This window comes from Lipotes vexillifer, unplaced genomic scaffold (genome assembly GCF_000442215.2).
Source record: "Lipotes vexillifer unplaced genomic scaffold, Lipotes_vexillifer_v1.1 scaffold1129, whole genome shotgun sequence".
Classification (NCBI taxonomy): Eukaryota; Metazoa; Chordata; class Mammalia; order Artiodactyla; family Lipotidae; genus Lipotes; species Lipotes vexillifer.
The window spans coordinates 1,707,133-1,721,046 of NW_006789022.1; the positions used below are offsets into that span (position 1 = coordinate 1,707,133).

At 55.8% G+C, this 13,914-nt stretch overlaps 1 protein-coding gene across 2 annotated transcripts in view; it reads left to right on the plus strand.

The window, feature by feature from the left end:
- Nucleotides 1-13,914, plus strand: part of EHD1 (EH domain containing 1) — a 22,493-nt gene continuing 8,579 nt past the window's right edge. The window contains exons 1-3 of one of the 2 annotated variants that reach the window (XM_007462037.1): nt 1-19; nt 1,167-1,593; nt 5,089-5,186. In XM_007462037.1, the coding sequence (XP_007462099.1) occupies nt 1-19; nt 1,167-1,593; nt 5,089-5,186 (544 nt within the window). Of the gene's footprint in view, nt 20-976; nt 1,594-5,088; nt 5,187-13,914 lie in introns of those variants that run through there. The other variant, XM_007462038.1, reaches the window with a different exon arrangement.

Below are 13,914 nucleotides of genomic sequence, written 5' to 3' on the forward strand. Positions count from 1 at the left end.
ATGGAACAGCCAGGAACTGGTTAAGGGCAGGAGGAACAGGTCAGAGTAAAGCATGGTAACTGGTGGTGACCCAGAGAGGAAAGCGGAAGTATTTGGGTTTTTTAATTCCCCCTAAGTTCCCACAAGATTTCACTGTTGCCCCATGTTTCCCCTCCACCCCACATAGGGAATTTCCGATTTCACTTCCTCAAAACTCAAGCGCTGGCGGGCCTCGGCTTCCTCTTAACATCCCCCGCACAGATGCAGCCTCTTTAGGGAGGCCATCTCTTTTCCCCCACATGTTATATGTCATATGTGTCCTCCACTGCTAGTGTCCATCTCCCAATTCTTGGCCTGAGGGGAGCACAGGCCTCTTGCTGCTGGTTGGTCTTTCCCCATCGGCCTCCTCCCTTCCCATTTTTCTTTCCCCAATCACCACCCCGCCTTGGATGTTCTACTCCCTCAGCTTCCTCCATTACTTCACTCCTGTCTCTCCCTCTCCCAAAGCAGATAAAAGATGAGGGGATGAGAAGGCGTGTCAGAGAAGCAGGGGCGAGTGGAGGAGGCAAGGAAGGGCGGTGCAGACAGGAGGCGCTGGGGATTCTGAGCGAGTGGGAGGAGGAGGACCGTACCTGGGGGAACTGCGGGTGGGGCGCGTATTCAGGGTACTGGGGGGGGTCTAACTGGGGGGTCTCGCCGGGTATGGAAGGTGCGCAGACACTGGGACCTCCTCGCTCCGGACTCCCACTTCCAGCCTTCCCAACCGCAGCACTCCCGCGAGCCGTCCCACAAGGGGCGGGGCGAAACAGGTGCGGTTGCCAAGGCACCCGGGCCGGGGCAAGCGGAACAACCGGCGCTCGCGAGATTTGGAATCGGCCAATGGGAGGTGGGGGAGGGGAAGACGTGGCGCAAAGCGCGTGGGCGGGGCTCCTCCTTCACCCCTTCCCAACTCCCCGCGGCCCCGCGTGGCTGCGGTGCGCGCGCCCGAACGCGCGGCCCGGCCTTATAAAGGGAGCACGGCGAGGCGCGCGCTCCACTGCGCAGAGGGTGCTCCGTGGGCCGTGCCGTACGCCTGCGCAGTGCGGGCCGCTCCCCGCCCCCTGCCCCGCCGCTCCTCAGCCGGCAGGCCCGGCCCAGCTTCGGCTACTCGCCCTCGCCCGGCTCACAGCTGCCGCTCTGCCCTGCAGCAGCCAGCCCGGCCTCCGGCAGCATGTTCAGCTGGGTCAGCAAGGATGCCCGCCGCAAGAAGGAGCCGGAGCTCTTCCAGACGGTGGCCGAGGGGTTGCGGCAACTATACGCGCAGAAGCTGCTGCCCCTGGAGGAGCATTACCGCTTCCACGAGTTCCACTCGCCCGCGCTGGAGGACGCTGACTTCGACAACAAGCCTATGGTGCTCCTCGTGGGCCAGTACAGCACGGGCAAGACCACCTTCATCCGGCACCTGATCGAGCAGGACTTCCCCGGGATGCGCATCGGGCCCGAGCCCACCACCGACTCCTTTATCGCGGTCATGCATGGCCCCACCGAGGGCGTGGTGCCGGGCAACGCTCTCGTCGTCGACCCGCGGCGCCCTTTCCGCAAGCTCAACGCCTTCGGCAACGCCTTCCTCAACAGGTACCCAACCCTTTGACCCGGGGGGCAGAGGGAGTGGCCGGGGTCCCGACCGTCCTGTGACCGCCGCCCCCGCTGTTCTTTGTCTCCGAGGCCCCCGCGAGACCCTTAGCGACCACTCCCTGGGACTGGGTCCCCTGCCGCTTCCCACAGAAAACCCTTACGAGGGGGTCTGCGAGTGGGCGTCGCCGGCTCCCCTGGCTCCCCAGAATTTTCCAGGTTATCGGTTTAACTCCCAACCCCCCTGGCAGATCCCAGACTCACTACTACTCACTACCCCTGGATGCACCTAATTCATTCAAACGAACCCCTTCACCCCTCCCTTCACGGGTCTGTTTCTTAAGTGTCACGGAAAACTACGGTGAAACTTTTAGCCGTTCCCTTTGCTGGTGTGCTGTGCTGTGCCTCCCCAGGGACCGGTGGGAGAGGATCTGCTGTGGCCTGCTGAGTTTGGGGCGGCCTGCAGAAGCAGCAGACAGGGCGAGGACCAGCACTTCTCCCAGGGGCAGTTCTGAAGGTCCTGCGCTGCTTTAGGGGTTTCAGGGGTAAGGGTCTGTGCTGCCAGGCGGTGGGCCCTGGAGCCCTGGAATGAGATTCCGGCTGCTTAGACTCACTAGGATGTTCCCTAACCTACTTGGGCCTCAGTTTCCCCAGTTAAATGGGTAAAACTCTGATGAGGGTAATTCTCCGAGGTTCTAACCTTCACGATGCTATGAATGAAATGCATTGGCCTCCTGTCTCAGGAGTGCTACAGCCAAGTTCACTTTTCTCTAAAGGAACTAACTCCAAGGTCCTGCTCAATGGGGATTCTAAAATCCCTCCCCCCACCCCCAGGGGACATACCAAAGGACTTCACAAATTTGTCATTTCTGCCAAACCCCATTCAAGGAGTGACTCCACACGCCTTTCAAAGTCTCGTCTGGGGAAGAGCTTAGGAAAGAATCCTTGACTCTTGTCTTCCAGAAGGTCTCCACCCTGTATGATCACATTCCTTTCCAGACACTGTCCAGCCGCACAGGGTAGACCAGCGTGCCCTCGATCCAGGCCAGAGGCCAGGCCTACCTCTGTGCGCAGAGTTGACCTTTAACGGAGAAGACAGGCAGTCTTCTGTTGTCTTTTTGCCTCTCTCAGGCATTTAAACCTGTCTTCCTGTTTCAAGGCTGATGGCGTTTGTGAGTCAGGGCCAGAGTAAAGCCCTTTGGCTGAGACTCCTGAAGAGGCAGGGCTCTCCTAGCCAGGAGCCCGCCTCCGGGGATACTGGGGTTTGAGAATTGTGCCTGTAGGTAGGCGATTGGCTGGCTGTCAGCTGGTGGGGGCCATACGGTCCAGTGGAAAGTCTGGCTGCTGTGCTGGGAATTCCAAGCATTATTAGGTCTGCTTTCCTGGAGAAATTTGGGAAGCTTGAAGGAAGGAGCTACACCTCCTGCTGTCCTTAGGTGTCCACTTTTGATTGTGAGAGGTGACCTTTTTTGTAAGGAGAAATGGGCGTACGACCTGTTTTCTGAATTTAGAGATCTAAAGTTTCAGAGCTGGGAGGGATCTTAGACATCAGCTAGGCAACCCCCACCTCATTCAGGAAACCGCGGCTCTCAGAGCCTAGCTGATTTGTCGAGTTCACGAGCCGGTGAATGCAGTGCCAACTGTCTGCCTTTGTGCAGCCAGTTACCACCTCCTGCTGCTTCTCCCTGAAAAAAAGAGCATTTCAGGGGTGCCGGGTCGAAGAGAGGCATCCTGATGATACCAGTGCCACAGGATCCGAGAGCCACACTTTTATTTCCTTCTGCCCCACTTCATCTCCAGAGGGTCCCAGAACACTAGTAATGAATGGCCCTGCCGGAAGGGGCCTCATCAGCCAAGGGTTGGGGTGTGGGTTTGCACTGGAGCTGAGGCCTCCAGCTGTGTCAGCCTGTGTAGTACACCAGCGCCGCCCAGCCAGCCGGGGCACACAAAGGGGGCTTTTCAGTGGCTGACACAGCCTCTCTCGCACTCTTAAAGAGACTCATTGAATCATGGACTGGACTTCCCAGCCTCTTCCCCCTAAGTGGCTGCTCTAAGGCTAAAATCAGAGAGAGCAGGCGGCAAGGTGCAGCCACGGTATCCTAAGAGTATCCTGAGTAAACTCATTGTGTAACTGGTAACTTGTAGCTCAAGATGAAATCTGTGCGTCCTTGTTGGTGAGGAAACAGGATAGGATGCATCTGTACTGCCTGCTCCCTCTCGTATTTTCGGCCTCACTCCCCAGGCTTTGCAGAGCGCCCGATCCGCAGAGATGTTAACTTACAAGGCCCTTCACAAGGCATTTTTATGTATGTTGCTTCTCAGAGCCAAGTCCTCTTGTTTTGGTTTTCTCTCGGCTGACTCCTTCCCCAGCAGGAGCCCCAGTTCGAGCAGTCCTTTACAGCACGTGTGCTCTGCTGCTGGCACGGTGAGGATGAGGTCCAAGGTTTCTTCATCCTGCGGGTCAGCTGCTTCTCTGTTGTGCTTGCAGGCAGTACCTCTCACCCTGGCCAGCTGCCCCCGCCTCTGGGCCGCGGGTCACTTGTGGGGTGGGACCAAAAGGGGAAGCTAATCATGGCAGATTCCTAGACAATGGGCCAGTATTTTCTTTGCTCACAATACCTTTTCCAGAGAAGTGTTTAAAGGAGCCTTTTCTGTGTCCAGTCAAGAATCTCTGCTATCGGTTGGGACAGCCCTTGCTGTTCTGGGCTGTTCTAAACTCAGTGGGAACTCAGGCACACACAGCTGAGCCGTGGTCCGTGAGTTGCCAGCCTCTCTGTTCTTCCTCCTTCTGCCTTGACGTTGAGAGAATGGTGTCTGCACTTCCCTGCCCCACCATGTACCAGCCTGCGTGGTCCCCTGCCTGTCAGCGGCCGCCCACTGCAGTCCCTTCACCTGAGCAGCTGGGTTGAAGGGAGGGCTGGCCCCAGCAGCAGTAGGACAGGACCATCTCTTGCAGCGTGGAAATTTAGCCAAGTGGTTGAAAATTTTAATATGGAATTCCAAGGTCTCAGTTGTCACTCTTCTCTATTCCTTCCGGAATTGAATGGTGACCCTATGCTTGTGCAGTTTTCACTAACACGTCAGCAACTTGAAAGTTGAATTCTCGAGCTCTGGGAGAAAAGCTAAGTGAGGGAAGTGCTGATGTGAGTCAGTTGGAGCCTGCTGGTTGGATTCCCAGTTAAGACAATATGTGCAATTTGCTGGTCACCCCTGGAAACTTTTTTTTTTTTTTGGCCTTGTGGCTTGCGGGATCTTAGTTTCCTGACCAGGGATGGAACCCGTGCCCCCTGCAGTGGAAGTGCAGAATCCTAACCACTGGACCACAGGGAATTCCCACCCCTGGAAACTTAAGACAATAGAAAGCCTCCTTTCCGTTCCTTTCTTCTGGAAAGGAAGCCAGAGGTGGAGACGAAGGAGTACAGAAATCACTGCTGTCCCATCTCGAGCAGCGATACCCGAGTCTTGACATCTCTCTTCTGGGCTCTTGCTCTCGTGCAGGTTCATGTGCGCCCAGCTGCCCAACCCGGTCTTGGACAGCATAAGCATCATCGACACTCCCGGGATCCTGTCTGGAGAGAAACAGCGCATCAGCAGAGGTAAACAGGCTCTGACACAGCCCAGGGCACCTGGTGTAGTCAGACGACTTCCATCTGACATCTGTGACACGGACCAAATGCTGCCCAAGTCTCTCCCAGCCCAAGTGAAAACCCATTTTACATCAGCCTTGTATCTGCATGGTACGCTGAGCCCAGTGGGGGCCGGAGCTTGCTTTTTCCTTGGTTCCCTTTGCTGAGGTTACAAGAGCCGTCAGGGTGAGACAACAGCCAGTTTTATGTGGTTTTCAAGCTTCCCAGCCCCTGGGGCCTTCTGGAAAGGAAGGCAGGATCCTGGCTGGCTGTGAGGTCCCAGGAGATTGCCCCGTGTCTGGGCTCCAGATACCTTAGCCAGCATTGCTGTTCTGAATGAGCCCCTGGCTCCCCTGGGGCTCATTCACCTTAGTTTGTGTTTAAAAGCTTTGCCTCCCAGAGCTGTATAAATTCCTAGTGGGTCCAGCAGGACTGTGAGAGAACAGTTTGACTTGAAAGAGCCACAGCCAAAAGGAGAAGCTAGCAGGAATTTGTTAAACATGTTGGGCCTTGGAAATGTGTTTAAATTTGCTTAAATGTTGGTCATCAGTAGCCTTCCTGGGTGCCGTGCGTGGCGTAAGGTTTTCATGCGGAGTATTAGTGCATCAGGCCCATTCTAGTTGTGTAAACTCCTGTCTTGAGTGTGCCAAGCTTTTCTAAAAATCTGGTTCAGGATGCACCTGAACTGGGTTATATTTCTGCCGCTGCCCCTTTTTGTAGAAGGGAGGGGAGCCTCGCACCTGAATGCTCTCTGGGAGGAGCATGGGGGCCGCCTAAGAGTGGAGCCTGCAGCTGCAAATGTAAAAATGAAACAAGATCAGACTCAGAGGGGGTTGAGGACAAGTGGCCAGATTTGTTTATCATTAACTTGCAAATCTCTCCTGTACCCCCTTTCCCTCCGGGCCGCCCAGCATTAGTGAGCTTTGCAGTTGAAGCCAGCAGCCTGAGATTTGGGAGGCAGTGTGTCTCTGCTGAGGCTGTGAGGGGGTGGGGGCCCCATTTTCAGTGCTGAGAAACCCTGCTTCTCTTTTTTTCCCCCCGGCTTGTGGGCCCCTGCCAATAGGGGGTTTCATCAGAACATACTGAAACTGCTCTCTGTCTCTCAATCTGGTTTAAACTTTTATGTTCTCCACCCTGATGATAATGACACTTCTAGGGGAGGCAAGGGCCAGTTTTTTCTTTCTTACTGCTGTTATTGTTCTAACCTGGTTTTAAGAAAATGCCTGATAAACAAGGCTTTTGCCTTGTCATTTGCCAGAGCAAGGCTAGAAAATCTGAACAAGTTACTCTTTTCTTTTAATAAATTTGTTTATTTTATTTATTTATTTTTGGATGCATTGGGTCTTCATTGCTGCGCGCAGGCTTTCTCTAGTTGTGGCAAGCGGGGGCTACTCTTCGTTGCGGTGCGCGGGCTTCTCATTGCGGTGGCTACTCTTGTTGCGGAGCGTGGGCTCTAGATGCATGGGATTCAGTAGTTGTGGCGCATGGGCTCAGTATTTGTGGCGCACGGGCTTAGTTGCTCCACGGCATGTGGGGTCTTCCCGGACCAGGGATCGAACCCATGTCCCCTGCATTGGCAGGCGGATTCTTACCCACTGCGCCACAAGGGAAGTCCCTGAATTAGTTACTCTTAAAGAGAAAGACCACAAAAGGGAATTTATTCTCCATCTACCTCCAGGATTGAGCTATCCTGGAGGGACTTTCTTTGAGGCTCTGTAGAGTTATGTCTTTAATGACCTGGGGGAATACGCTGGGGAGGAGTTCTCCCAACTGGGAGCTATCAGATCAGATAGGTCAGTTGATGTGAACGCATCTTTGGATAAGGGACAATAATAGCTCATAAAAAGAGGCTTATCGGGCTTCCCTGGTGGCGCAGTGGTTGAGAGTCTGCCTGCTGATGCAGGGGACCCGGGTTCATGCCCCGGTCTGGGAGGATCCCACATGACACGGAGGGGGTGGGCCCGTGAGCCATGGCCGCTGAGCCTGCGTGTCCGGAGCCTGTGCTCCGCAACGGGAGAGGCCACAACAGTGAGAGGCCCGCGTACCGCAAAAAAAAAAAAAAAAAAGAGGCTTATCCTCCCCCAAATGCCACACTCCTTATATCCTTCAGAGCTGGCAGTTAAGGTGTTTGAGGGAGGTCTTCCCTGGTGGCACAGTGGTTAAGAATCCGTCCACCAGTGCAGGGGACACGGGTTCGAGCCCTGGTCTGGGAAGATCCCATAAGCTGCGGAGCATCTAAGCCCGTGCACCACGACTACTTGAGCCTGCGCTCTAGAGCCCGCGAGCCACAACTGCAGAGCCCGTGCACCACAACTACTGAAACCCGTGCACCTATAGCCCGTGCTCCACACAAGAGAAGACACCGCAATGAGAAGCCCACGCACCACCACGAGGAGTAGCCCCCGCTTGCCGCAACTGGAGAAAGCCCGTGCACAGCAACGAAGACCCAACGCAGCCAAAAATAAATTTTAAAAATAAATAAATAAATAAAGGTACTTGAGGGAAAGCCTTAGGGTCCTTATGGCCCCTGTTGAACTCAGAAACAGCAGTTTTCCACCAGTGCTGTGAAGTTCCCCTGCTGGGCTGTCTTTGACACTTCAGCCTGGGGCCTTAGTCTCAGCAGACTGAGGAGTTCAGAGTGTCTAACACTGTCTTGCTGCAAAGAGTATCCTGGCCCTGCCTGCTGGGGTGTTTCCCTCCCCTGCCTCCCCTTCCCTCTGCTTCCTTACCGCGTTAGTAGAAAGGCAGGCAGTGGTGTCCAAACTTGCTCTCTGTGGGACAGGCACCAGAGCAGTGCCTCAGCGTGCTCTCCAGTCAGGCACAGGGTGCATCTCACTGGTGGGGACCAGACAGTCCTGGCCCGCAAGTTACCCATGTAGATGGCAGACACTTGGAGGAGGAAGCCAGCAGGAGACTGCCTGAATTCCCCCGCAACCCTGCTCGCTTACAGTGTGGCCCCTCTGGGTCCCTGGCAGCCAGGGACCCTCCCCCACCCATCATGGGTAGGAAGAAGGAGGTTGGCTTAAAGACAAGTGCGTCACTCTCATTGGAGGAGGGCTTTCCTCCTGTGCAATAGAGATCTTTCCCTCCATAACCCTAGAGGTCTTGGTTTAAAGTATTCTACTAACAGTTACCAAGTTGGGATTTCCCGTGGGATGTGTTTGGAGTCAGCGTTTTATCAGTGGAGAAGAAAGACCATGGGGCGGTACCTCTTAGACGTGCTGGGTGTGGCCTCCGGAGTGGTGTTCTCCAGGTGGACACAGAAGGGGTAGGTTTCTCCTTCTTGGAGACCCCATTCATCTGTCATTGCAAAGGTCCCACGTCACCTGGCAGAGGAAGTCGGAGTAGGACAATGTGTTCCAGGCTCCCTGGCGGCCACCTCTCTGCTCCCTTTGCTGACGGTGTGGAAGGCAGGTGTTTCCCTCCCAAAAAGATTGGGCCAACAGAAAACGTGTGTCCTGGGCAAGCGGCATGCATTTCCGTGGTCTGTCGACCTCATCCCCTGGAAGCAGAGCATCCTTCTGGAGGCTGCGTAGACGTTAGTGTCACTAATTACATTTACTTCCAGTTCCCACCCTCTCTGCCTAGCCCCTCCTGACTTTTTCCCGTTTCCCCATGGTGCTTAATGTGTGCAGGAAATACTGTGTGGAAAGATAAGGTAAGGCCTGAGCAGGCCCAAAGCTGTCGGGATACACCCAAGGCTCTGCAAGAGACCCCTGAGAATTGCTCCAGGGAAGAGTAGGAGCCTCTGTGGGGTCCTGGGCTGCGCCTCCCCGTTGTGCTCATCTCCTGAGTGCCTTTAAAGATAAAGTTCTCTTGTGTCAGCAGAGAAAGGTGACCTGCGGGGACAGTGTTCATTCTTGGGTGCTGCCCGTGTGACTGATAAAAGGCATTCCAGAGGGCATCTGGGGCCCGGCGGAGCTGGTGCCTTGGGCTCCCAGGCTGCTGGCCGCCGGCACAGTCGTGGCAGGACCTGGGAGGGAGCAGGTCTTCCCGTGTGGGTCCTCTGTGGGCAGCGGCCGGAGGCGCTTTGATGGAAGCTTCAGCCCGGGGGCAGGGGCCTGGCCAAAGCACCCCCGCCATTGTCACTGCGAGGCTGTGAGCTGAGCTGTAACTTTTGGGCCTCATTTTCCCCCATGGGAGTTGAGTCAGCAAGGTCAAGTTGTTTCAGCTTGGACTAGGAGACAGAGCCCGGCCAACCTCATGCCTGGCTCTCTGCTGGCCTCTGCCATGGGAACCAGCCCTACTCGATTATTGCAGCGGCTGCATCTGTGAGGAAGCTGCTGCTCTTCAGATGAGGAAACGGAGGCTTAGCAAAGTTAAGTAGCCCAAGAGGACATAGGCTAGCACGAGTTGGTGGTGGGATTTGAACCCAGCAGAGTCCGTGCTCACGCCGCAGTGTGCTGAAGACCGGTGCTCTGGGCTAAGGAGCTCCGAGAACTTGGCTCGGAAGCGCCCTTAGCCCTGTCAGGCCGGTGCTGGGCCGGGCTCAGCTCTTCCCGGAATGCCCAGAGGCCTCACTGCTTCTCTCCCCACCCGAGATCAGACTCCCAGTCCAGAAATGGGCCTGAGGTTCAGGGCTTTGAACAGCAGTGCTGAGACCTGCTTTTTTTCTCCCTATTCTCTGCCTCCAGCTGGAAATTCCCACCCCTGCCCCCCCAGCCATCCATGGACAGACCTTAGGAGCCCTGGCTATGGCTGGCTGTTCCCCTGGGTTCTCACTTGTCCCCTGGGTTCTCACTTGTCGCCCCGGCTGACTATCCCTGGATCCCAGGCTCCATCCAAGCTCAGGAGCCATCTGGCTCAACAGTCAGGTAGGGGCTCCCTGGCCCAAACCTGGAGCCCTCTGACCCACAGGTGTCCCTTCCTGCTGGCCACCTCCTGAGATGCCCCAGTCCTAAACGCCCTCCATGCCAGCGTTTCACGAGGGTTTTCTGCGCCCCAGAGAATGGCTCCATGAGGCTGCCTCAAAAGCGTTGTGCAAGGCCAAGCACAAGGCTGAGCCCTGCGTCCCTCCTGGGTTCCCAGCACCCTCAGCACAGATGATGACAGAGGTTCGAGTCCCAGATCAGTACTTAGGAGCTGGGGGCCCTAGGGAGTTGCTGCACCCCTGGGAGCCGCATCAATAGAACAGGAATAGCACTACCAGCCTCTTAGTTCTTGTCAATGATTGCACGAATTTACGTGTGTTAATAAGCTCCTACCCTAGTGCCCGCTGCCCAGTTCAGTGTCCAACAAATGTCAGCTGAATAAAAGTACACTGAAAAACCCAGCGATTCTCAGACTTTGATGAGGAAGACCTTTCTCTGAATAACAGCCCATGGAGGCTGGAAGAGGGGGAAGCATTGACTCAGCAGGGGTTTCCCTTCAGACTCCAGGACCTCCTCTGGTGGGGGCCCAGCCTCCACACAGCTACCCTCCTCAGGGCCTTCCTCTCGTCGCCTCCCCACCAGCCCGTCCAGCCCCCCTCACTGCCCCTGTCCAGCTTTTGGCCGCTCTGCCCGCGGGGGAGTGGATCAGCCCCTGCTGGCGCCCCACCTGTTCCCTGGCAGCTGCCTGAGCGCCTGCAAATGCTCGGTTTATATTTGGGGTACGAGGCATTCTTCACGCGTTAGAAGCAGTCGTTGCCTACACATCCATCGGAATCTGAGCTTCTGGGGCCCAAATACAAATCCTGTGAGTAAAGGACCGCAAACATTTACAAAGCGTTACAGCGGGCCAGGCGCTCACTCGCTCACACAGTGGAAACCTGCTGGCTTCACGTTGCAGTTGAAGAAACAGAGGCTCGGAGAGTAGAAGGTTCAGGCCTGATTCCAGAGTCCTTCTGCCCTTCCCCCTGGTCTCCCCTGCCGCTGCCCCCCACCACCCCGTCCTTTGTTGCTGGTTTCTAGGCCAGGGTCATTGAGATCTGTGTCATATACGGTAAAATTCACCCAATGCACCAGTCATGTAACCACCACGACAACCAAGATACAGAGTTTCCATCAGCCCAGGAAGCCCCCTTCACCCCTCTGTAGTCCCTCATCAGGCAACCACTGATCTTTGCCCCTAAAGTTGTGCCTTTCCAGAATGTCAGAAGTGGAATCATACAGTGTGAAGCCTTTTGTGTCTGTCTTGCACTTAGCATGTGCTTTTGAGGTTCATCATTTCTTTGAGAGTCTGCAGTTCATTCCTTTTTGTAGCTGTTGTACCCTGTATACGGATGTACCATAAGTTGTCATCCATCCTCCTATTGAGGGGCATCTGGGTTTCCAGTTTGGGGCAGTTTTGAATAAAGCTGCTATAAACATTCGTGTAGAGTACAAATTTTAATTTCTGTTTCTTTTTCTTCTTTTTTTTTGGCCACGCCTCGTGGCATGTGGGACCTTAGTTCCCTGACCAAGGCTTGAACCCGCTCCCCCGCACTAGAAGTGCGGAGTCTTAACCACTGGACCACCAGGAAAGTCCCAATTTCTCAGTTTCGGGTAAATGCCTAGACGTGGGAGGCCCCTTTCTCCCAACCTCTGTGCCACTGGAAGGGTCCTTCCCTTAAGAACTTTAGCTTAAGGAAGCTCAGAACAAGTCCTCACGGTGTAGATTCTTAGCTCTTTAATCTCTCTTGTGCTCCTGCACCCCTTCCTCCCGGCCCCGGCACGGGTTAAGCGTGGTGATGGGAGCCATGGCAAGAAACGTGGAGGCCCACGCAGGTTGAATGGCAGGAAACAAAAGTCGATTGGAGACAAACCCTCTATTGTTTGCATTCTAGAAACTTCTGGAATGTCTGAAGCAGCGTTTCCCCCAGCTACCGCAACTACCTGTGTTTGGAGGGTGCCGGGCTAGGGCGAGGACACATCACAACTGCTCCCCCTTCACCTCGGTGTCAGAGGGTGGGAAGGCAGACCCGGTGAGGAGGGCAGCCAGCACTGCAGAGGCAGGACCCCTGGAGCACCCGGGCCCTGCAGGAGGCTTGGTGGGAACAGAGCCAACGTGAGAGGCAGGCTTGGGCCTCCTGTCTACACAGCCCGTGTAAAATATGCATAACGTAAGATTTACCATTTTAACCTTTTTTTTTTTTTTTGCGGTACGCGGGCCTCTCACCGCCGTGGCCTCTCCCGTTGCGGAGCACAGGCTCCGGACACGCAGGCTCAGCGGCCATGGCTCACAGGCCCAGCCGCTCCGCGGCATGTGGGGTCTTCCCGGACTGGGGCACGAACCCGTGTCCCCTGCATCGGCAGGCGGACTCTCAACCGTTGCGCCACCAGGGAAGCCCCATTTTAACCATTCTTAAGTGCACAGTTCAGTGGCATTAAGTACATTCTTATTGTTGTACAAACATCACCACCATCACCTCCAGACTTTTTTTGTCTTCTCAAACTGAAAATCTGTCCCCATTAAACTGCAACTCCTCTCCCCATCCCCAGCCCCTGGCCCCCACCATTTCTACTTTCTGTCTCTGGATTTGACTCTAGGCATGTCATACCAGTGGAATCATACCCTGTGACTGGCTTATTTCATCATTTCATAATGTCTTCAAGGTCCCAGAACTTTCCGAGCCAGAGCTTGTCTCTTATCAGTGCTGGCTTTTACTCACATCACAGGGTCAGCCCTTTCCAGTTCACCCCCTCCGGCTGTGTTGTCTGTGTCCTTTGTGGGTGTCAGCACCTCACAACTGCCCCTCCTGAGGCGGATGAAGCTGCAGCATTGTGTTCGCACCTGGTGCGTGGCCGTGGTGTCCTCATAACCGGGCGCTCGTGCCTTCCTGCTTCTGCCGAGGAGTTGCCGTGCATCAGGTGATGTCTGATGCCTGGTCCTGCCGCCGAGGCCGACCTCTAGGTTGTCCCAGAGCCTGAAGGCCCAGTGCCTGGGGCAGTGCTGGGGGCGGGATGCTCCTCTCCGGATGTGTCCCTGGTCCCTGCACTCGTCACCTGCCGCCGAGCCCCAGGCTGATGGTGGCCGCTGGGCTGCCTGGCCAGTGTGGGGACTCGGTCGATGCTCTCGGCGCTGCAGATGTGGGTCAGTCCAGCGCTTGTTGCCTGTGGAGACATGCGGGCTGAGTGAGGGGTTGGCGGGCTGAGGGGTGTCAGGTGGGCCTGGGGAGGCCGCGGCCATGTGGTAGGACATGGTCCTCCACCTGTGATGACATCGCACAAGCCTGAGCCTTGTGACCCTCTGCATGACCTGTGGGCGTGCTTGGCCAGCCACTGGCTCTCTCTCACCAAAAGTGTGAGCATTTTCCATATAAACAGGAAATTTCATTCACCTATAAAAAAATGGGCTTAGCTCTGTTGGCTCCAACTTGAGGTGTTGGTGAGTAACTGGGTTTGCAGGCAGGGCCGTGCAGGGCGCTCGCTCTGGCTGGGGGCTCGTGGACCCGGTGCCTCATTCATAGGCTCCTCCTCTCTCTCCTCCTCCGCCTCCCCCTCCTCTCCCCCCATCATATGCACCCCCCCTCCCGCCGCCACTGGGGGATGGGAGGAGTGAAGCCACACTGGGTGGAGTCAGGGGGTGACCTCAGCTCCCTGCATGCCTTCCTCACTCCCTGGCCAAAGCTAACTTGGCCTCGAGCCCAGCCCATCAGGGTGCCCCTGTTCCCAGTCCCTCGGTTTCAGCATTGCCGCCTCCCCAGCTGTGTGAATCTGTGGTTTGAACTTGCGGTGGTCTGAGGACAAACAGTCTGACGAGGGGAGAAGTGGAGACTCGTTGTTGCTGAGAGCAGCGG